The sequence below is a fragment of the Leuciscus leuciscus genome (assembly GCF_965113295.1).
Source record: "Leuciscus leuciscus genome assembly, chromosome: 18".
NCBI classification, from domain to species: Eukaryota; Metazoa; Chordata; class Actinopteri; order Cypriniformes; family Leuciscidae; genus Leuciscus; species Leuciscus leuciscus.
In genome coordinates, this window is record NC_138742.1 from 22,986,669 (window position 1) to 23,010,745 (window position 24,077).

At 38.1% G+C, this 24,077-nt stretch overlaps 1 protein-coding gene across 1 annotated transcript in view; it reads left to right on the forward strand.

Moving 5' to 3' along the window:
* The first annotated feature begins 6,196 nt into the window (after positions 1–6,196).
* The window catches only part of tns2a (tensin 2a), a 52,144-nt gene continuing 34,263 nt past the window's right edge, over positions 6,197–24,077 (forward strand). The window contains 2 exon segments of the mRNA XM_082144971.1: positions 6,197–6,378; positions 6,380–6,592. Of these exon segments, the coding sequence (XP_082001097.1) occupies positions 6,349–6,378; positions 6,380–6,592 (243 nt within the window). The 5' untranslated portion in view covers positions 6,197–6,348.

The window sequence follows — 24,077 nt, forward strand, 5'->3', positions numbered from 1 at the left end:
ACAAAGTGAAATCAAAGATTTAGTCATAGCCTAAGGGTTAGAGAGTCTGACTGGTAACCCGAAGGTTGCGGGTTCGATTCTCAATACCAACAGGAAATAACTGAGGTCCCACTGCTTCAGGTGTGTGTTCACTACTCACTACTCCTAATGTGTGTGCACTAACTTGGATGGGTTAAATGCAGAGGACAAATTTCGAGTATGGGTTACCATACTTGGCTTTCATATGTCACTTATTGTGGTGATTTTTCAGTGAATGTTATTCAAATGATAAAAAACTCTTTGTCTTTGCAGTATCCCATCAAAATGAAAGAACTTTTCTTTCTGATGACATCACCAAGGCCACTTTCAACCACATGTTTTTAAAGTGATTAGTCAAACTCTACGATGAATCATCTGGTTTCCACAATCACAAAAAAAAAAGAAGCTTTTCCTCACTTTGAATTGGAAAATGGGTTCCAATTCTTGTTTTATGTTGACTTTAATCCCCAAAAAAACAGGGATTAACTTTTACATTAGCAGTTTTTATACTTCTCTAATGTTGGACTCTCCATACTTCTGATTCTGGACATGTGCAGATACACCAGATCTCTCACACCGGATGTTTATGGTAGCATCCCGACATCCTCACTGCGCATTTCTTGTAAGCCACTATTAATAGCTTAATGCTGCACATCCTCCTTTTGTACCCTTGAGTTTGAGCACAACACATCTTTTTGTGTTCTGCTTTAGTGACACAGGGAATTGATGACTATTTTTCTTTTCCTTCCCGGCACTCAAGTCTGATTTCCAGCTATGTTAGTTGCAGTTTGCAGCCAAGTTCCCTCAAATCACAAGAATGTATCTCCTTTATTTAACTTAATAAAGTTGCTGATAGTTAAGCAAAATGAAAGATTGTTTGTTAATTTTAGAAGTAGAATAACTTGTATTTACGCCCAGATCTCTCAGTGTACTGGAAGTGCTGGAAGGAGCATTATTGCATTTAGTATAGTGACCGAAGCTACAAGTTTTTAGCCTGATTCCTCTTGTCCTTTAACAGATTCCTAGGTTAACTAGGTGAAGTTGGTCTCCATACATATGGAAGCCATTTTTGTGGCCCTAAATTGGCAACAGAGCATAGCTTTCTACAGAAACCAACAAATTGCAAGCACTTCTGTAGCCCAGATATATCTTTAAAATATTGTTCTTGGCAGAGCTACTCTTAGCATAGTGAACAAACAATTGTTGAGGTAACGTAAAATATGATCTACTTGTGTTGGATTTGAGACTGTGTTATTGTTATGTGGTTAAATGAGAAAAGCGAGATTTGCTTTATTTGTCATTGGCATGTGATGCAACAATTCTTAGAACTTGGCAAGATTTCCCAGTCTCCCATGTTTATGAAAAAGTGACTAAATTATGGTCCTTGAGATCTCGCAGCCACCCTGGTCGGGCACAATTGGTTTCATTCTCAGTCAGCATGCTCAAGAGTGTCAAGATCTAAAAATAAAGAACCAAACCAAGCCCTGGAAGATTGCAGGACAGTATGTGAAAACTGACCACTTGTTTAGGAGGAGACTGTGAAATACGCTGCGGTAAACTTGGAAATTTTCTTGTAAACTCTGAGGGTGTTGAGGTGATGGCTTTGAATAAACAATAGGTGGCCTTTTCAGAGTCTCTCACACGCCCTCTGTGGGTGGGTCATGTTGTGAGATCATCCACTTCTAGTTTGATCTGTTCAGGCATTACAACACATGCTGAGGGCCAAATGACTGCTTTAAAAAGGCAAGGAACCATTGCAAGCACCTTGGAGTTTTACATTCTGTAAAGTGTTCAAAGGGCAAGATTGAGGGCCACTGTCCTGCAGAGTTTAAAACACTTGGTCTTCAGAATCATCAGGCAAGTGTGTTGGTGTTAGAGCGAAACTATGTTGAACACTGGCCCTCCAGGAGCAGGATTGGACACCCCTGGCTTGATTAATGAGATTACCTATTCAGAACACTTTTGAGCTGGCGTGTCCAGGGGTGTCCAGTCCTGCTCCTGTAGGGCCTGTGTTCAGCATAGTTTCGCACTAACCTGCCCCAACACATGAGCATTGGAAGATTCTAGTAATTTTAAAGACCTTAATTAGCAGGTTCAGCTGTATTTAATTAGGGTTGGAGATATACCCTGCACTAGTGGCACTTCGGGAGTAAGTTATAGTTATAGTAAGTTATATATCTTTCAGAAAATGAATCCCTGACTTTGGTTTGTGTTGTTGTCCTCCTTGTGCGGCACTGCAAGCCTGTTGGCCAGATGCAGGTGCACCACAGAGCTCAAAAGTTACCATGAAAGAATTGAAATAAACTGGAAGACAGTTAAAGGAGCTGCCATAAACAGTCTGAAAAGAATTACAGTAAATTGGTCTTCCAAAAGTGTCTTCCCACCATCTAACCTTTCCTTCTGACAGGTAAAAGTCTAAGGGGCTGTTTACGCGACACCGTTTTCAACTAAAAAACGTTAAAAAATGTATACGTTTTATAGAACTGCGTTTTGGGTGCCTGAAAACATGAACTTTAGAAAACGAGTAAACAACAAGAACGCGATTCTCTGAAGACGATGACGTCATGCACATGCGTATTACGTGTTCAATCTATAGTGTCCATCTAATGGCCTGGCAGCAGAATACAGCGTTTTTAGACGTTTTCGTGGATCCGTGTGAATGGGGATCGTTTTGACAATGGTGTCGTCTGTACGTGGAAAACTTGAAGGAAAAACGTATCAGTTTTAAGCATATCGTTGTCATGTAAGCGTACCCTGAATGTATAACACCATTTTTTTTTATTCAATTTCTTTAAAAAATGAGAAATCAAGATTTTGTACTGTCGATCTTATCATTATTATTTGTGTGTGCTCAGGTATTTGTAACGTGCATGACATGTTGTCCGCTCTTTAACAGTGGTACTGTGGACTTTGTTGTTTTGTTTAAATATTTTCATCTGCAATTGCTTGTATTATCTTTGCCTAGTGGCCAATCCAGGGTATTTGTTTAAAAACGTTGTCTCAAGTGTTCACGTAGATTCCCATACTCCCCCGTCTGTCTATTTATCTTTCCTTTTTTGGAGCATATGGTCTTTGTTTTATCGTTCTATTTTAAGCAGTCTCTTCAGCTTTTCTCATATGACTCCTTATTTTTTCTTCCTTCCTCCTTTCCTTTCTTTTGCAGCAATCAGAATAAAAAATTAAAAAAAGAATTCCAAAGTCCAGACAGAATCCTATGTTAAATCCCTTCCTTTCCATTCAGTTCATAATTAATCTTGTCAGTATAGTGTGTTGTCTCTCTGTCCTCTGTTTCCCTGCTTGAAAAGCCTCCCCACACCATTAGGAGATAGTGAGAATTATGTCTGCCGGGGCCTCTGCCAGGAGGACGTTCCCTGCCAAAAAGTGCTCGGCAGCTAACGGCAATGGCTGTTTTTTAGTTGATAGCATTTTGGAGGTTTTTCCTGCTGCGATCTCTTCAGGTGTTGAAAAATGTGTGGCTGCACGCTAGGCTCATCGACTTCATGGGGTGCCTGAGTCTGTGTATCAGACAAACACATTTCATTAGAAACAGTCCATAGATCACTCAGTTCTCTATTTGCGCAAGGTGACGCATTACTTCTAAAAAATGTCTGGCTTGTCTTTTTTAATACATTCAAAAATGCTTGTGTAGCGACGGTTTTGTCTAAGCTTATCTCGATGAAATGAGAATGTGAATTTTAAGGTGAAGTGTGCCATTTTAATCTTTTTATCTGGCCCAGTGAGCAACATTGGAGTGGGAATACCTGTTTGGATGAACAGTGAACGTTGGGGAGTTCAGAGATGGTCATTAACCACTTCATTAAAGTCAAATTTGGATTATTAAATGGACTTCTGGTAAATGTTGCTTTGAACCTCTTTGACTTTCATTGACATAATTATCTTCTTTTGTGTTCTGCAGAATTAAGAAAGTCTTACAGGTTTGGAACAACTTGAAGTGAGTAAATGATGAAAGAATGTAAAAAAAAATTTCTTTAGGATGACCTCCTCGTTCTGTCCGGTTGAAAATTCATATGGAAGTTTAATCATATCTCTTTTTTCAGATGCATGTGATGTTTTTTTGTTTGTTTTTTTAAATGGATCTATTAGTTGAATTACTAACTGATTAGTAGGCTGCATGTAAACATAGTGTTACTTGACTGACCTGCTAATGTTTTTTTGCTAGAATTTTCAATTGATGATGTTTCCAGGTAGGTCTCATGTGGACCTGCGATCTCTGAACAACAACAGCACGGAACTCAGGCAGAAAAATCTTTTCTATGTACCCGAGAAAGTTGTTAAAGGGACTTTGGCATTCAGTAGAGACTTGGCCTATGAGTGCATTCAGATAGAGAGAGAGAGAACAGGAAAAGAGGAGGGAGGGAAACAAGAGGGGCTGAGGAGGCACGAGTGGAATTTGCCTTAAAAGGGGTACGATTTAATAGTCCCACAGGCCACCCTGTCACCCCCATCCCCCTCCTCTCCATCTCTTATCCTCTTTTGAGAAAAGAAAAAAAGGTCCTTAGGAAAACTGAAAACATACAACAACAAAAAAATGTTCTTAAAGAGCCAGAGATAGAGAGTTTGACTCTCGGAGGCCTGATCAGGGTAAATCGTCTCTGAAGGGCCGATTTTGTTCACACAGGTTCTCAGTTACACAGCCTAAGCCCAGCAGCTACACATCAACGCTGCCAACTTGCATACCAGCTCAGCCCAAAGCCCTGCAGAGCTGCGGCTTCCCTTGCTGGTTGTTGTGGTCTGATATGCCATATCATTTCCTGGTGAATAGTCGTGGTTTCAGCTGGCCTGCTCTACAAGAATACTGGGAAAATATGCAAAGAAAAATGAGTGAAATGGATGAGTGAGAAGTCAAGAGAAGCATAAGAAATCCTTCTGAGGTTGGAAGATCTGTAAGAGTTGCATGTTCTGCACTGTGGCTCCTAGAGACAATGTGTTTTGTTTCTTTTGTCTTCATGTCTAAGCCATACTTTGATCATGAATCTAACAAAAGGTCACATTTTGATGACGTGGTGCAAACTATAGGAAAAAGAAAAATTTCAGGTTCTAAAGAAACTTTAAGTGATTTTTAGTACTTTGATATGCAGTCACTAGGGAGTGTTCAGAGAGATTGCTAGGGCTTTGAAAAGTGATTACTTTGGTGGTCTGGTGTTTTTGGATGGTTACTGGGGCATTGCTAGGTAATTGCTGCTGTGTTCTGGGTGGTTGCTTGGTGACTGCTTGAGTGCTATGGTGGTTGCTAGGGCATTTCTAGGGTATTCTGGGTCATTAGGTAATTTTTAAATGATTTTTAGGGTGTAATGGGTTGTTGCTCTGGCATTGCTAAGTGGTCACTAGAGTGTTATGGGTGGTTGCTAGGGCATTGCCATGGTATTCTGGGTTAATAGGGTGTTGTGAAGTGATTGCTTGGGTGTTCTGGGTGGTTGCTATGTAATTTCTAAGTGATTACTAGAGGGTTATGGGTGGTTGCTACTTGCCAGGGCGTTGCTAGGGCATTGCTATTGTATTCTTGGTTAATAGGGTGTTGTGAAGTGATTTTTGGGGTGTAATGGGTTGTTGCTCTGGCATTGCTAAGTGATTACTAGAGTGTTATGGGTGGTTGCTAGGGCATTGCTATGGTATTCTGTGTTAATAGGGTGTTGCTAAGTAATTGCTTTGGTGTTCTGGGTGGGTGCAATGGCATTGCCTGGTGATTGATAGGTTGTCCTGGGTGGTTACTATAGCATTGCTAGGCAATTGCTAGTGTGTTCTGGGTGGTTGCTAGGGCATTGCTAAGTGATTCTGGGTGGTTACTAATGTGTAGCTATGTGATTAGTAGGGTGTTCCAAATCTCTGTATTATTCCGGTCTCTAGATATGGCTCAAGTCCCTCCTTTAATGTACGTCTATGGGAATGTACATCTATTTTTCCCCATTTTATCGTCCATCAGACGAAAATCATAAATCGTATTCTTTAGAAGAACGCTAGCACACCTCTCCTCAACAAACTGCATGATTTGAGGCTTCATTTGATGTTCTCCTAACACTAAAAATGAGCTATTAAGGAAGAAAAGTCAACATACGTCTGTTTACAGTCTGAAAGACAGAGCACTTGAGCACAATGGTGTGTGTGTTTCTGGGAATAGTAGGGGGTGGGGGCTGATGTCCTCTAGATGTTGACTTGGCGAGTTGTGTACATTTGGCTGACCGTACGCGTGCTGCTTTCAGAGTGCTAATAGACTTTTGATTTAATAGGCATATTCTCACCTTTGTTTAAATTTGTGTACTCACGGGAGACGGATGAGTGTGAACTGGCGAACATGTGTGTGTGTGTGTTTGAATGAGAGCCAGGAAAAGGGGAAGGGCCTCGGAGTGAGCGGACAAAAACAGCTGCTCTTGTGTGCTCGGGGAAACCTCATCCAGAGAGAGGGAAGAGAGGAGAGACGGACCAGCAGGGTCCAGATCTCTATATGGGTTGCGCCCTGTGTGCGGATAGCTGTGGAGACGAGCCAGATCCGGTACCCGTGAGAGGGTCTGTAAGGAGGGAGAGAGCAAAGTCCAGGGGAAACATGAGGCTGACCAAGGTGGGTACTTCTACAGTCTGTTTCAAAGTGATGAGTTCAGGGAACGTGTTTACTTGAGTGCTCCCATGTCGAATGATTGTGGTGAAACCCGTGTGAGGAGTCGGGTTTGTTGATGTCCTAAGGCTCAATTAAAAGTTATGCAAGTTGTTGTTATGAGAAAAGACAGCATCAGATGCTGTATGTTGTGCCTTTACATGCTTGCTACACATAGAGTGTCTAAAAGTGTGTTTTATGCTTCGTATTTTGGGTGGCCCCAAGACAAAATAGCCCACTCCCAAGTGTTTTTAACATTTTCGTGCTAGATTTAACTTGGATCTCTCCCTTGATTTAAGTCTGTGGGATGTTTTTCACCCATTTTATTCTACATAATGTAAAAAATCATAAGTCTGATCTCTTACAAAAGTGATAGCACACCTCTCCTCGAAAAGCAGCATGGTTTGAACTAGTATCATTCACACCCGTAGCACAAGTAGTGTGGGATGAGTTACACGCTGAAGTTGAATACTTAGGATTATGGGTCTGTTCAAATCCTTATGTAAGGATAAGCGTTTGTGTTCTGGAGTAACAATGTCTCCCTGATTGTTGACACTGACAAAGAAGGGCTGGAAAACTTGAGGAGGGCTTGATTGTGTGTTTACATGCCTGAGAGTGAAAGTCTGTAATGGTCTGGTCCCCGAGGCTCGTTCACGTGCTGTGCAGCGTGGGAACTTTGAGCCCTCTGTATGATGTCAGAAAGTTGTAGTTGATCCTGGGAATCATTAGATGACTCTCCCAGCATTTATTCAGCAATGACTCTTTCATAATATCACCACAGATCCGGCATCTGTGCCCAAACACACACATTTTAGCCATGTCACTCTGGGATTGCGAAAGAGTCCATCCACTGTCCTGTTGATATTTTAATAGCAAACTTGCATAAGGCTGTGGCGTATTTTGAATGCTTCCTTCTACTACTGTAACCATAATGTTTGTTTTTATAGACATTTTTCATTTTAATACCAGCCCAGTTCCTTTTCTTTTGCTGTGGTTGCAGAGTTTAATAGTAATACTCCTAAATCAGTGCATGATCATGTCACGTAGAAAAGGATTTTGGTCTGGTAATGAGACTATAATGAAACACTATGTTATGCAAGCATATAACCCATTTATGATGCTATCTATCTAACAAATCTGACTTTCATCTAATGTTTTAAAGCCCCTGTGGAGCAACCAAGGTTTTGGTGTGAACAGCCCATGGTGATGCTTCATAGATCAGTCCTTGCAGGATCTGAACCTATGACCCTTCAGATACTTAACCACTAAAGGCTGGCCCACACTAAATGATTTTTAAAATCTTATCAGATTTTTTAAATGTGAAAGAGCACAAACATGACGATAAAAAAGCATAGATTTAACGGTTTCGTTCCTATAGTACGTGGAGTGCCACGGTGTGACCAAGAGTCCCGTTCGTGAACATGGGAAATCTTGCAAAATCTCTCCCATCAAACGTGACTTTAGAGTAATCTAATATGGCGGACGACGGGCAAGAAATAATGGCGATAACAGTGTTTGGACTGCCTTTTACAGAAAATTCACTGGGGGAAAAAAAGAAAAAGGTTTGAATGAAGTCGTGTTATTCTTCCGTCAGCTCGCTTTTTGACTGTGTATTGTTTCGTTCAGTGTGCATGTGCGTTTGTATCGAGGATATCTGATTCGCCAAACCCAAGTTCTGTTCCATGTCCAAGTGACCATCCAGAATATATAGTTCTCCCTTAGAGACAAAGAAGAATGACACAACAACACAACTCAAAAACACAGGGATTAGGCCTTGGTATTCGTGAAACTAAGACATAAACTATTCGAGATCGGGGCGCCTCCGACATTCTTCCGAGCAGATTCAATCATTCTTAACGCACGTCACAACATAGGACAATCTGATAAGATAATCTGCAGAACCATCAAGATAATCAGGACTTTACCTGGGATTGTCGGAAGGGGAGAATTGGGCCCAAAATCGGCCCTAATATCTTGTAGTGTGTGTGTGTGCCTTAAGCTGCGCACATGTATTACTTACTCGTCACATCAAATCAATCTTTTGTGCCCTTGCACTACATATTGCATTATTCGTTGCCCACGGCTATTTTTTGTTTTTTTTGTAATTTAACAAAGAGGGGCTTTAGCTTGTCAGAATCTTGCCCTCACTGAGCTGCTATTGTCTTAGTGTCACGAATACCAAGGTTGTGTTGTTGTGTCATTCTTCTTTGTCTGTAAGGGAGAACGATACTTCTGGATGGTCACTTTGACATGGGAACTTGAGTTTGGCGAATATGAACTTGCACGTAAAGCCAGTTCTCTTCACGTTTTGTTTTTTAAACTTATTTTGCGTTGGTTTTTTATTTACTTTATTTTATTTTTTGTTTTTTGTATTTATCATATTTTGCTTTTTTATATGTTCTGTTCTGTTTTTATTTATTTTTTGGTCTTATTTTGCATTGTTTTCTATCTTTTGTTTTGTTTCTTTTTTGGCTGTTTTGTATTTTGTTTGTCTTACAGTATTTTATCTGGTTTTGTTTTGTTTTGATCTTATTTTACTTAGTTTTTTCTCTTTTTTTGTTGTTGTTGTTGTTTTTATCTATTTTGCTTTTTGTATTTCGTTTGTCTTATTTGATCTGGTTTTGTTTTGTTTTTTGCTAAATTTGTGATGCGCTCACTTGAGCCAATTCTCCAAACATTGATGATGCAGAGACTAACCAAATATTTTTAGTGATGAATTTTCTATTAAGAGCATTATTTCAATCCATTGCTAGTTCTAACCAGTGTCTAGAAAACCGCGTTTGAGTTTTCGTTCTTCTCTGCAATCTGAAAACAGCTGTTGTCAAACCATGCTCTTTGTTTATCTTTGCTCATTGGGACTTATGATATATTCCTAGAATATCCATGGAATGACAGAAACTTTAACAAGCGCTAGTTTACTGCAGCCATAATCCACAGGCATCCACTATAAACGCCACACAGGAAAACGAATGGTCAATGTATAAATAGGCTCTGTTTTTCCCCACAGCGTAAGGAACACACACTCATGCATGCTGCTGGTATTAAACATATACAGAGACATAAACATGTTTGTTTTTGCACATTTTAAATTATCAACACAAACATGCTTGAAAGTTTGTGCTATGCATATGAATGATGTGGTTGGTTACACAAAGAGATGTGCAATTACATTTCTGAGCAATTGGACTTTAAATTTAGGCAATAGAAACCACCCATAGCCAGAACACCCTAGTAACCGCATAGCAACATGTATTCAACCACTTGGAACACCTTACCAACCATTTGGCAACACATTGGCCACAACATACTTGTAACCGGTGAGTTTTGCACACAAACATTGCAATTCTGGAAGCATAAATCAATCAAATATTTTACTTTCTATGTTGCTACTGTATCACATTCCTTCATACACCTCCAGTGTATCTATATATTCTCAGAAGTAGATGGTCAGACATCAGGGTGTTACTCTGACAGAATGAGGATGCGTGTGTTGTGAGAGGAGAAAAATCATGTGTGCGCAATGAGGAATGTGAACTGGAAACACTTGAAAGGAAAAGGAAAGCCATCCCTGTCCTTTTAGTGCCACTTCATCAAAGCGCCAGTGTGCTGGGGTCATAAAAACAAATCTCCGAAATCCCTCTGTTTGCTTCCCTTCACCGTTCGGAATACCGCCCTGACAGTCCGCAGAGTTTACGGGTACTGTAAATGTTTTGGGAGCGAGTTGGGAAATGGGCAGAGAATGAGCAGAGGGATATGATTCAGCGTTTCATAAAACTCATAAAAAACACATTACAATCAGTGCACTACAAATCAGTTCTGCTATAGGCATTTATGTCCCATATTTTTATTAAAGATGACAGCTTTTTTGTTGTTGTTGAAATATATACCATTTTTTACTGTTTTCAAATGATTCAATACATAGATTTTGTTTTACTCTTGTCCCAAACCCAGACTTCTTTATATATATATTTTTTTTTTTTATTATTATTATTTAAAGCTAATAAAAACAGAGTAAAATAATGTAATATTTGTATTATGAACAATTTTAACAGAAATTGAGTTATTCCCTCTGTTGTGGTGTAATTTCCATCACAACCCCCTTTTTTAACCCTTGACAAATATTTAAACCATTCATTAAAAATAATATTTTTTAGTAATCACAAAAATCATTTGTATAATCATTTGTCATTTGTTTCACAAATTCCACATTATTCCCTCTGTTGTTGGCGTTTCCATGACTAACCATTTTATCTCTTAAAGTTTTAGCAAAAGTTAATATACTTGTTTACCAACCAGACAAAAGTGCCAGTGAAGAGCTTCAGATTAAATATGAGACATGATGTTGGAAGAAAACAAAGTTAAATATCACTTGTCAACAGAATTTTTTTTAATTGTGCATCATTTCCAACCAAGTTGCAATTTTGTCATATGATGCATATTTGAAAAATATGCATACATTATTTGATCATCTGTATTTAGGATACATAAAATGGCAAAGGCTAATTTCACAGCTAGAACGGCATTTAAAAAATAAATAAATAAATGGAATTTCCACCATAGAAATCCATTAAACAACATTATTTGAGATGTGATGGAATTGACACTGGTGGAAATTATAATGGCTTTCATAAAATGAACAGCATTTTTGTTATATATTGTTAAATAACAAGGTATAAAAAAATAAAAAAAGGTTTTCTAAAAGTCCACAAAAGTGGAGCCTATCCTGCCCAGCGCCTGTTTCTCTGGAGTCTGCATACTCTTAAGTCTTTATATCTTGTCTCCAGCATGTCTCTTCTTTGACTCCTTCTACTCTACCCCACCGAAATTCAGTCCATCCTGCCTCTCTCTCTCTCTCTCTCTCTCTATCTCCATCATCTACTTCTCTCCCTCCCGCCACAGCTGTATTTAATCAGCCTTTGGCTCTTTCGTACCCAGTCATTCCTGCACTCACCCCTCCCTCCGTTTCCTCTTTCTGCATGTTCTCATCTCTCTCTCTCTCTAGCATTCTCCTCTTTTTTTTTTATAATGTTTGTGTTCTCCCTTTAACATTCCATCCAAAACTGTTGGACAACATTACATCACCACACGACAAATATGTGTTTCACTACATTCGAAGCGCATTCATTTGAAAAGGGCCTACAGTATAAACATGTCTATGCGTTGCCTTAGCCACAGGTGTTTCTAAATATCCAGGACTTCCCGTTTTGTTATTTTGAGTGATTGTAGGTGTTGCGGTAACACAAGTCTCCTCTGTGCGGCAGAAACATGGCTCCATTGAAACATGGTTCCACTTCCACAACATATAAAATCAGAGTAAACATTGGAAGTTTCTTCAACTACATGCATTTTTATGAACCAGCAGGGTTGATTTTTTTCATGAAAGATTTCAGCTTTTACATTTTGTAAGGAAATAACAAAGGACAATGCCTTAAATGTCCTTATTTTTTGAGTCGTCATTTATTTTTTACTATTTTTCAACTGCCTTAATGCATAGATTTGATTGTTTTACCCTTGTTACAAACACAAACTTCTTAAAATCATTTCGTATCATTTGTCAAATTATGTAAAAAGCTTATAAATAATATATTGCTAATAATAATATATTATGTATTACATGCTAATTGATGTAATACTTAGTGTTTGGTGGGTTTGTTTAAATCGCTAACCTTAAATATGAGGACTAGAACAGAGTGAGAGAAAGAGAGACGGAAAAGTGAGAGCATGCACACAGGAAATGCAGAAGTGCAAGTTATTATTAAAAGTGAATTCTAGACACAGAAATCTCTTTCTTCATCTCTCTCCTGGTTCTGTAAACAGTATATATCCGTATGCACATGGTTTGGCGAGTGGAACGGGACATGTTTCTCTAGTGTTCCCAGTCTGTGGCTGCTCCAGGGCCCCTCTCTCCTCAAACATGTGCCCTCCACATCCTGTCTGCACACACTCCCATGGCCTCTGTGTCTCTTTACCCTTTCTTACTCTTTCTAATTGGATTGCATCACCCCCCCCCCCTTTCTATTTCTTCCCCTTGCCCTTTCCTTTCACTTTAGTTCCTGTCATCCCTCATTTTACATTGTTTTCTGTTATAATTATATTACAAACATCTTGTATCTTCTCTTCTTATGTTTTGTGATATGGCAGTATATACAGTATTGTGGCTATCAAACATAATCGCTTGCATAATCATTCTCATAGACCTTTTGCGCCAGACACCAAACACTTATCCCTAATCCTACCTGTCACTGTAACCTTAACCAATGAAATTAGCTGAGGGCGGGATTTCTGCTCAACTGGTTTGGGGGGAAAAATCATGCATGGCTGTCAAAGAGTAATTAGCTGGTGAAGTGGATTCACTTTTGTAGAGTTAACAAAAGTTATCATGAGCTGTGTAATGTTTGAAGCGGATGTCATAACAGATGTCAGTAGACCGGGAATATTTTTTTTCTTAATAATGGTAAGATCTTACCTTCATGTAGTGGAAACACAAACCAGAAGACCGAACACAACGAGCACAGCCGAACACATCTGTTTTTCTCCTCTGGCTTTTGTCGTTATTTTAATCAAATCATTTCAAGACATATAGCCTAACTTACTGTATTTTCCTTGTCTTTTTTTATTATTATTTTTTTATTTTTGAATCAAATGTGGAAATGATTGGCATCAAGGACAGGGGGGGGGGAAATACCACCAGAGGTTGAACCAGATATTTAAAGAGTGGCCTAAATCAATTCCTGCACAGTGAATTACTCTGTTTTTACTTTTTTAAGATTTTATACATCTACTACTATGTACTACTATAGTAATACCCAATTTTTGGTTTGCAGAACTTAGTTTTTGGTTCCCAGAACGTTCTTTTTTTAAGGTTTGTTTTTGGTAAGCCAGTAAAGTTTTCTTAACGTAAAAAGAACGAATATTAGTCAGTCAGACATTAAAACGAAATGACTGGGTAAAATTAAATTACGCACGTGCAGATCAGAGGCAGTAAATGAAGATAGAAAAACAAGAATTTATGATTTCTGTGCTTTTCACACTATTCTTAAAATAACATGGAACGTTATTGTATGGTTGCAAAATAGTAACCAAAAAATAACTATTAGGGAATGTTCACTAGTTAGGTAATATAGGCTAGGTTGCAAAAAATACAACCTAAAAAAAACGTTCATAGAACAATATTATTTGGTTCTCAAAAAATAACCAAACGGGAACCAAATACTAACGTTAGGGGAACGTTCTGTGTTTGATGCAAGGTGATTTTTTTTTTTTTTTTTTACAATCCCATATTTTACTATTTCAGACTATTCACAAACATTGATTAAGGAATATAAACATTCAACAATACATTGTTTATTTATACGTTTGGATGTTTAATAGGCCCATGTCAGTCGTTACGTAGGCCTATTTTATGTTTATACGCAACTTATTTCCTAAATGCATTACATTTTACACAATCTTTGGGGCTTCAGTGCTGGAAGCCACATTCACTTGGCTGTGCGATTGCAGCACATTTGTGTTTATTCTGCTCGTGAACTGATGGACTGCATTCATCAAGGCCATTCATTATGATCATGTAGTGTTTGAAAATGTTTCTAAATTGGTGAAAAAAAGATGAACAAACTTGGCTGTTTCACCATTGAGTCTGCGGGATGTTCGGTATGGGTGGAAAATAACATTTTTATTGGGTGTTTATAACTTGCATCTTTTCAAAAATGATGTTTTAAGTATTTTAATGGTGTTTAAATACTAGGCCTACTTATCTTTACAACATTCTGCATCTCTGAGCACTTGTGAATGCGACTACAGATGTAACTCTATTTGTGACCACTTGATGTCTCTATTGTGCTTTCAATAGTTCTTTCAAAGTGACTTTTTGGCGGACAAATATGAAGCACAGTGTGAATGATATCTGACGACCACCATTGATTGATTGATTGATTGATTGATTGATTGATTGATTGATTGATTGATTGATACCACAGTTTACTGTTGTAAGGACATCCTGGCCTAATAAATATAATATAATAATAATATTAAATTGGTGATAGAATTAAGTCATAAATGTTTGAATATTCTAAGCAAAAATGTGATAAATGTCTAAATGCATAATTATGCTGTTAATGAAAAAGTCATGCCATGGCATATAGTGAAAGATGCATTGCAGAGCACGCTGCATTCATAAAGAGGCGCGTCTAATTTGCATTCCATCCAATCAACAATCGATTCGACAGGATGCAGCCAATCAGAAAAGTTTGCTTCCAGTAACAACATTCCACAGTGTTCTTTTCCCGCTGTAACTCCTCCCACACCGCCAGACTACGAGTTTACTGAGAGTAAAGAAAACAACTCCATCAGTTAGTCGAGTGCTTCTCCATTGAATCATTGGGAATGTAGCCCATGAAATCTTTAAGGAAACCTTTTTTATCTGGAATATTCTCCAACAACATGAGTAAGGTAAATGATTCTCATTCAGTATTATAGCTACACGAATGTCTAGAGGTCTTGAATGTCAAGAAAAAAGAAGATTAAAACAACTAAAATGAGATGTGATTTGATCTATTTAGTGTAAATGACTTGGAATTTATTTCTATTAAATAGTATTGAGTGCATGTTATTCAAATAATATGTTGGAATGGGAGCGATTTGATACGTAGTTTTCTCTATTACAGCATCCTATAGGTGAGTGCTTGTGAGAAAAGTACTCTAGTTTGTGTGTTTATCTGTAAAAAGATACAATAGTTTCGATCTGAGCTTAACAACACTGTTATTCCATATTGGTAATTGAATAGACTTGAATAAGAGGCACGGTGGTCTTTGCTGGTGTTGGTGCTCCTGCTCTCTTTCCATGTTCACTGTCATGGCTAAACAGCATGACGCATGTCAGGCATCGAGATGCACAGCAGGCAGCATGAGCGAAGTCCCTCTTTCTCTAACATAACCACAAATGAAAACCTCATAAAACGCTTTAAAGTTTTATCACTCTGCTAATTAAGTCTGGCAAGAACTAATTTGAGACCAGCGTTTGAGTTTGTATGTTTATTGCGTTTCGTCGTCGATGAAAGTCTGAGGAAACGCACAGCTTTGGTTTTTCCCACTCTTTGCCAGGGGTGAAACTGCGCTGAAAATTGGAGCAGAAAGAAAGAGTCATCATATGACTTCACGAGCTGGTAACTAATAGTAACTGCGTCATCATGCATTAAACGCCTCACTAGAGACAACGGCTGAGTCTCAAAACAGTGAGCTCACTTCATAGAGCGCATTAAGAGCATATATCAACCTGCACGATTTGTTAAAGTTATATTTTGAATAAACTTTCTTTTCAGTAAAAAAAAAATTCACACACACACACACACACACACACACACACACACACAGTAGCCTACAGGTCAAAAGTTTGGACACAATACTATTTTTTATGTTTTTGAAAAAAGTCTCTTAAGCTTATCAAGGCTGCATTTATTTGATCAAAAATACAGAAAAAATTGTAATATAGTGAAATATTATTACAATTTAAAATAGCCGTTTTTTATTTTAATATGCTTTAAAATATAATTTATTTACGTGATGCAAAGCTGAATTTTCAGCATCATTACTCCAGTCTTCAGAGTCAAATGATCCTTCAGAAATTTTTCTAATATGCTGATTTATTATCAATGTGGGAAACAGTGGTGCTGCTTAATATATTTCTTATAACCTTTGATATTTTTTTCAGGATTCTTTGATTAAAAAAAAGAAAAGAAAAAAAGAACAGCATATAGATAAAATAGAAATCTTTTGTAGCAATATACACTACCGTTCAAAAGTCTGAGGTAATTTCTTTTTAAAAATAAATTAATACTTTTATTCAGCAAGGATGTGTTAAATTGATAACAAGTGATAGTAAATATGTATATTTTTAGAAAAGATTTATATTTTGAATAAATTCTGTTCTTTTAATAAAAAAAAATCAAGATTGATAATAACTAAGCACCAAATCATCAAATTAGAATGATTTCTAATTCATTTTTGATCACAAGAATAAATTACATTTTTAAGTATATTAAAATAGAAACCCATTATATTAAATTGTAATAATATTGTAATAATTATTTTCTGGATTTTTGATCAAATAAATGCAGTCTTGCATTAGAGATTTCTTTCAAAAACATAAAACAATTTACTAATTTTTCCAAACTTTTGACCGGTATCTGGAATTTACATAACATTTTACACATTTTTACATTTATTTTTACTTTTTTTTCTCTCTCATGACAGCGTATAAGACCAAGTCACCACAGTGTTGAAAATTGAAAGCGTATTACCATGGTTTATTGCCATGATAATATCAAGTTTTCTTTTCTAGCACTATACACTAACTTTGTAGATGCTGTTGTCTTTGCCGAGGATGCAATGCTGTGAGTCTGTGGATCTGGTGTGAGATCATCACTGAAGGATGTTCCTCTGCTATAAAGCTCTGAAAACAGACATTAAAACAGCAAGACCACAATTTTGAGAATGTAGGAAAAGCTTTAATTTTCAATGGGTTGGTTGCATGTTAATAGCTCAGTAATAGCTGATATGATTTGCCACCTAGGCCTACATGATAATTACTTTGTCCAGTGTGTGCATCTCTCCCTCTTTCTTTCACATGCTCTTTCAATGAGCTGTCAATTAATATCGGACCTCGCTTGGACTTCCTCAGCTTACATATATTTCCACCTGAATACACAGTGCGAACTTTATTATATCACACTCCAACTGTAAAGTCTATGAATCGTTCTGCTTGAAGAGAGTTATAGATATGTAAGAGAGCAGTACGATAGACGTGTTACTTAGCAGCACACTTTAATAATTCTTGCTGTTGATTTTAGAGCAGTAAAAAAAGTCGCAAGTAATTACTATGTGATATAAGCCATAATCAGGGGGATTTCTTTACAAGCTTATTGAGCCATTTATGTATAGTCATAAAACGAGTGTGGTTACTGATTAGTGTGTTTTACTTGGTTCTTTCTGAAGTTTCAAGTTTCACATCATATTGAAATGCTCAATCATAACAGCCTGGAAACCGACCGCCAACGGTTAGATTATAGTGTGCGAACGTTTACTGACATGAAGGTTCACGTAAAAGTCACGCCACAGGAATTCCTGATGAGTAATCGGAAGTATGCGTGTTATTGTAGTTTATCTATAGCCTATATAATTGAATCGAGCGGCCTTGAAGTCTCTTGACTTTCCCTTAGCTTTCTCTTGGATTATATATAGTAACACGACAACATTGTGCAGTAGAGTAAGTTCTTGATAACAGTCCGCCGCTAATAGACTGCGGTGTGATTAGTGTGTGAAGTCTCGGTGATAGGCTTTCAGGAGGAAGTGCAAATAATAACTCGCACAATAGAGGATGGGCAGTTTAGCCCGTCATATCCTGAGGATGCTGGGCCGTAACCATCGTAGACATGGAAAGGTCGCACAACGTCCGCTCCAATATTCAATATATTCGTTTTTTTGATGAGCAATTCTAATAGTTGAATAATCTGACGTGCTTATTATAAATACAAATGGTTCGCTGTGAATGCTGCATGTTCTGTGTTTTGGTCATTGCGCAGTTTGTTTGTCATGGAGACATATTTGATTAGCGCAGGAAGTATGTAATGGCGCTACGCTGACTTCATCACTGGAACAGGCAGTCTCTGTTCTTCCACTGCCTGTCCCACCCTACACACACACACACACACTTATAAACACACTTGTATTCACACACACGGTTCCCTTGCTTTCCCTTCACCACCCCTCAGTGAGGAAAGAGGCCTGTAACACTCTTTTATACTCCCCAATTGAGATACTCAGTATGTATTAACCCTAAAGGTTTGGTGCTCATTGCTCAACACTCTTCCGGATGCTGTGCTCCAAATGTGAATGATGCTTGTTGGGAAGAGATGTTCTAATACTTTGCTGAAGCAATCAGACTTTGATGAATATTTAAAACATGCATGGGACCAATGAAGGAGGGAAATGAATTGTCCAGGGACCAGAATGTTCTTGTAAGATTTTTTTTAAATGTGTAATTTTACTATAAAATATACTATTTAAAAAAATGCAAGCAAAAACTATGAATTACCATATAATTTATGGTAATAAATAAAATAAAAAATGACCCTGTGCTGCGCATATAAGATCTCCTGACCAGAGCTCACAGGAAAACACAACTATGTTGTTAGGAGGTGCCGATTTTCGTTCAACTGTTAGAAAAAAAGTAATAAGTAAGCTTACCCGTCTCTGGGGCATAAGCAGATTGTACGAAAACGTGTGAATGAGACTGCACAAATTCATACAAATTAGCAACCAATTTGCCAAAATATAAAATAGTTATAAATTGCCATGTGATTTTGTTGAATGGACAGACCTCTTATGAACTCTTTTCAATCATGTGGCTTTCTATTGTGCCACTTCTATTATTATGCAATTTTTACCAAGTCAACGTGTTTCTGTATCAACATCTTAGTTGATCCTAGAACAACATTCCAATCAACCAATCAGATTTGAGGGACAAGTTTACAGTTTATGTTAGGAGCTTTCTACATCAGTGTTATTCAGTTATCATTTCCCTCTGATTTTAGGGATAAGTTATGGGTAGGGTTAGGTTAAAGGGGTATGTTATAGGGTTAGGACTACATTTTCAGACAGGAATATTGTTCCAGGAATGTGTCTAACTCAGCAAAATCACGGTGACCCTAATATTAAAGATGGTTATACATTTTAACGTACAAAGCATATTTTGATTGTTCAAGTAGGTTGGTATATTAACATTATATCACTAATTGAAGCAACTGTTATTTACTGTAAATTTAACAAGATATTTCTGAGAGCGTAGAACACACTAGAAGCTGCATCACACCCATATAGCATTGTGGCTGCGAGTTTTGCACAGTTAGAAAACAACCACTTGTTGACTACAATCTGCAAGTGGGGGAAATGACAGGGTTTTAGTACCATTACATCGAACGCCACTATAAACACCTCATCTGAATATTTTGGGCAGCAAAGCTAATTCCTCTGGCATTAAAAGCACTTTTTCAGCAAGTGTAGGTTATAGCAGCAGTTAATCAGTTGCTTGGATATTCCCTTATTGGCTCATCACATGAGGATGGTTTGATGTATAAGATCTCAGTTCCCTTCCTCCATCCCGCTGATGTTTATTCTTCTGATTTTCTTGAATTGTTGTTTGCGCCGGCTTACCGAAGCTTCTTTGTCTCTGTGATTTGAAAAAGTAATGGGTAGCATCTGTTGCTGGACCACCATCGTCGTAGGCACAATTTTGTGATTGATAATGTGGTGTTTCGCAGATGCTTTTTGTTTATTGCGACCTCCAGCAGAATGATGGCAGGGACGGTCTCCTTGGGGCACCCTGGGCATCAATGCCATGCTGATTGGAGAACATTTGTGGTGAGATCTTAGCAATTCCCCAGTTTGTGGGCTGCTTCTACTTTACCTTAGAGGTCTAAATTCTTTACCATCTGGCTCCACCACCAATTTTTTTTATTTAGATCTTCGGCCCCGTTTACACGTACATGGTTATTTTGAAAAACGGAGACATTTCCCTTCGGTTGTGCCCCTCGTTTACACGCAAACGGAGAATTCGCCTATGAAAACGATTCTTTCTAAAAACTCCAGCCAGAGTGGGGATTTTGGAAAACAGTTTTAGGCAGTCGACGTCACAGTATGCGACAGAACTTGCACTGCGTCAAAGGTGCGACCTATATTTTCGGGATTCTGATTGGCTAACATGGGCTTGAGCTTCTCGTTACACTGCCACCTACAGGTTTGGCATGCTCTTGACGGCATATACACGGGTTTGTGTAAAGTAAACGAACACTTTTCAGAAAACGGAGTGGGTGAAATGTCCGTTTATGAAAATAACCGGCCACGTGTAAACGTAGCCTTCAACTACAGCGACAGATACAGAATGTTTTGTGTGTCTCAGTGGCTTGTTTTGATTGGTCTGGGGGAACGTTTTCATGACAACAATGTACTAAAAACGGAAACGTTTTTCCTTTGCATCTTTCGCGTACAGACCACAACGTTGGTCAAAACGATACCCGTTTACACGGATCCAAGAAAACGCTGTATTCTGCTGCGAGGCCAGTAGTTGGCGATGTCACTTTGTAAAGAAACACTACATGCCTATAGACTGAACATGTAATACGCATGCACATGACATCACCGTTTTCACAAGATCACGTTTTTGTAGTTTACACGGAGATGATAACGGCATCGCTTTCAAAAACTTGCATTTTAAAACCCGTTTTAAATAAATGAACGTGTAAATGGCTCATTGAATAATTCTCGAAAAAAAAGTGAAAAAAACATAAAACAGGAAATGATATCATGGAGAAGTCTTCTGCAGGCTTTTATTTTTTTACTTCTATTACTTTTTTTTTTCATTAAAAATGTTTTTCAAAGCTATTTGAAAACCATATGACATTTTTTCCCTTTTTTTTTATCGTGAGCACTTGTATATGTCACTGACCCCTAAATGTCAATCGGTGTTTATGTTCCTGTAGGGCTTTCCATTTAGAGCTTGCATGTACCAATGTCCAAGTTGGGCTGGAACACAAAGTTCGTTTCATTGCAGGATATTGCGCACAATGTGAGGATCTGTTGAAGCTGGAGCTATTTTTGGAAGAGAGGAGAGTGCAGAGGTGAAGAATCATGGGAAAATTGGTCCGAGGGTGTGCGTTTCACCCAAAATACAGACTTCCCTCTTGCTTTCTGTCATTTCTATGTCTGTTTATGTCCAGATTGTCTGTTCAATTCCTCTTCTGTTCTTTCATTTGGGATTGAAGGGGAGGGTTTTCTTTCTCAAAGGCTGTCCTTTTTGCTGGAGAGCTTTGGCATGCCTGTTCTGGATGGCCAAAATTAAGTGAACAGTCCCTCCTTGTCTCTGCTCCGCGTCCCGGGGGCCGTCCCTACCCTGACGACCCGCTCTTGGCACACTGTCGGCCGGGCAGTAGGTTAGTCTGTTGACGGGTGGGTGGTGCAGTCACACCTCAGAGAGCGCTGGACCTGAGAGACGTGATTTTGCACACTTGGTTAAAAGGGGTGGGGTTACTTAGTGCAGGTAATGGCACGCTGATTCTTGCTTTCTGTCGGGTCCTTGACCCTTGTGGACTTTAGCACTGGAAAGGTAAGCTTTATAATGTGCGTTCTCTGCTCACCTCACTAGGACACACAGAAAGCTTACTTTATTTGGGCTAAATTACATGCACACTAAATTAATTAGAGGACAAGTAACTTTTAGTTCCATCAGTGGCATTAATGATTTCTTTCTAAGCTTTTAAAGTGTTTTTATGTGAGTACCGAAGCACTAACATATTGTGTTTAGGGCTTTCAATTTAACTTATTTTAACTTTAGTACAATTAATTAGAGAAAATATACTGCAGGTCAGTGATAGACTATTCATCCATTTAATCATCTACAACAATAATGGCTTTGTATCATTTTAATTTTTAGGCTTTTTTTTAAGCAAATATCGATATTTGTGTTTAATTGCACATTTTTTGATTGATTAATCCCCTAATGATGTAATTATTACTTAAAAAAACAAAAACATTTGACAGTAGTTTGTGGCATATTTGGGTCTCCAGTTCAACTGAATATATATATGCTTCATTAATATTTGACAATTTTTGATGGATTAAACTTGAAAATGGTTTAAAAAAACCCCTTCAAAACCATATGAAACAAGCATGAATACACGTAAACTGAGCACGTGTTTTCAACTAGATATTTTTTTCTTTACATTTTTTGTCGTGGACAGTTTTATATGTTATTGGTTGAAGCTAAGGAAAATGAATCGAGTAAAAACTGGAAGCTGAAATTAGTGGAAAGAGAGGAAATCCAAGCATTAAGGAGCTGTAAAAGAGAAACAGAGAAGCAGCTGATGATTTTCATTTGGGTGAGCTTTCTGAACTCCTGGAGTAGCCAAGCAAATCAGATCTCGCTCTCACTTTCTCACTGTCTCTGTCAGGGATAATAACACAAGACAATCTGGTTTGATTAACCAAGAAAGTAGGCTTTCTTACTAACTGTGGAGGTTTAAATGTGACTCTTTAATACATAACACATACATAACGTTTGTCATGGGGCACATTTACAGGGCATTTGCTAACGTCTGAAAGCAGCTGATCTTGAGTGTTTGCTCAAAGCGAATTTAAAGACTTGCTCCTCTTATTAGGCAATTATATTATGGTTTCTCAACCGTATTAGTCATACTGAAGATGTCACAGTACAGTCAAAGGGACAAACGGTTATGACCCTATTAAAGTGACATCTCAATGTGTAGAGGGCAGGCTGTGGTGACAGATGTAGTGACCAGTAACAGATGTTCCTCTGCTTCTCAAGTGCTTTTGCTTCAGGAACAGATTTTACATTGGACATCGAGTGATGTCCGAACGCTGTACCATTTTTGCCAATTATTTATTATAAAATATTACAAAAAAAGTCCTTAACATCGATCAGTTTTTTTAAATATTATTATTATGAACTATATAGGTCCAATATGCTAAGCTTTAGATGTTTTAGCGCATTTCTATGCAGTTGCTTGGGTCTGAACGTGTTCTAGGATGTTATTACCGGTATGTTCTGGGTGGTTGCTAGGGTGCTGCTATTTATTTGTTATGATATTCTTGGGGTTCTGGGTGGTTGCTAGGGTGTTGCTATCTTTGTTATGATGTTCTGGTTGATTGCCAGGATTATTATGTGGGAAGTTCGGGGGTCAGGGGTGCGTTTCCCAAAAGCATCATTAGCCAACTATGGTCACAAGTTCTGTCGTTTTCAGCATAGTTAAAACGAGTCGTGTTCCACAAAACCATAGTTCTAACGAACATTCGCAAACAGCATCGTAAAGTTGTGTGGTTGGAACAACAGCTCTCAACCTGTGTTTAGAAGCATAGTTTCTTGTTTGCATGACATGTGGACTCAATAAATCCTTATCTTGAGCCAAATAAGCAAGCTGACATTCAGTACAATCTGTATCTTTTATTTAGAATACATACAAATGTCATTTACGTCTTTTAGTTTGTTAAGAGAATACATGTGCATACGTGCTCTAGTACGTATGTAGGACCCTATGATTGAATTTAGAAATAAAGTAATAATAATAATGAGAAATAGTCCTCAGATGCCATGTCCGTAATTTACAGCAAAACATCAAGCATTAATTCGATCTCAAACAGATTCATTAGAAGAAGTTATTACTTAACTACCTGAGTGACATCATTAACCAACGTGGTTGAACGGCCAATTTGCGACAGTATGGTTTTGGGAAACAATCGTGACTAGATAGTTGATGTCTTCAACGATGTATCATACTATAGTAGTTAAGCAGCGAGTTACGTCGTTGTATGGGAAACACACCCCTGGGTGGTTGCTAGGGTGTTGCTATCTGTTTGTTATGATTTTCTAGGTGATTGCTAGGGTCAT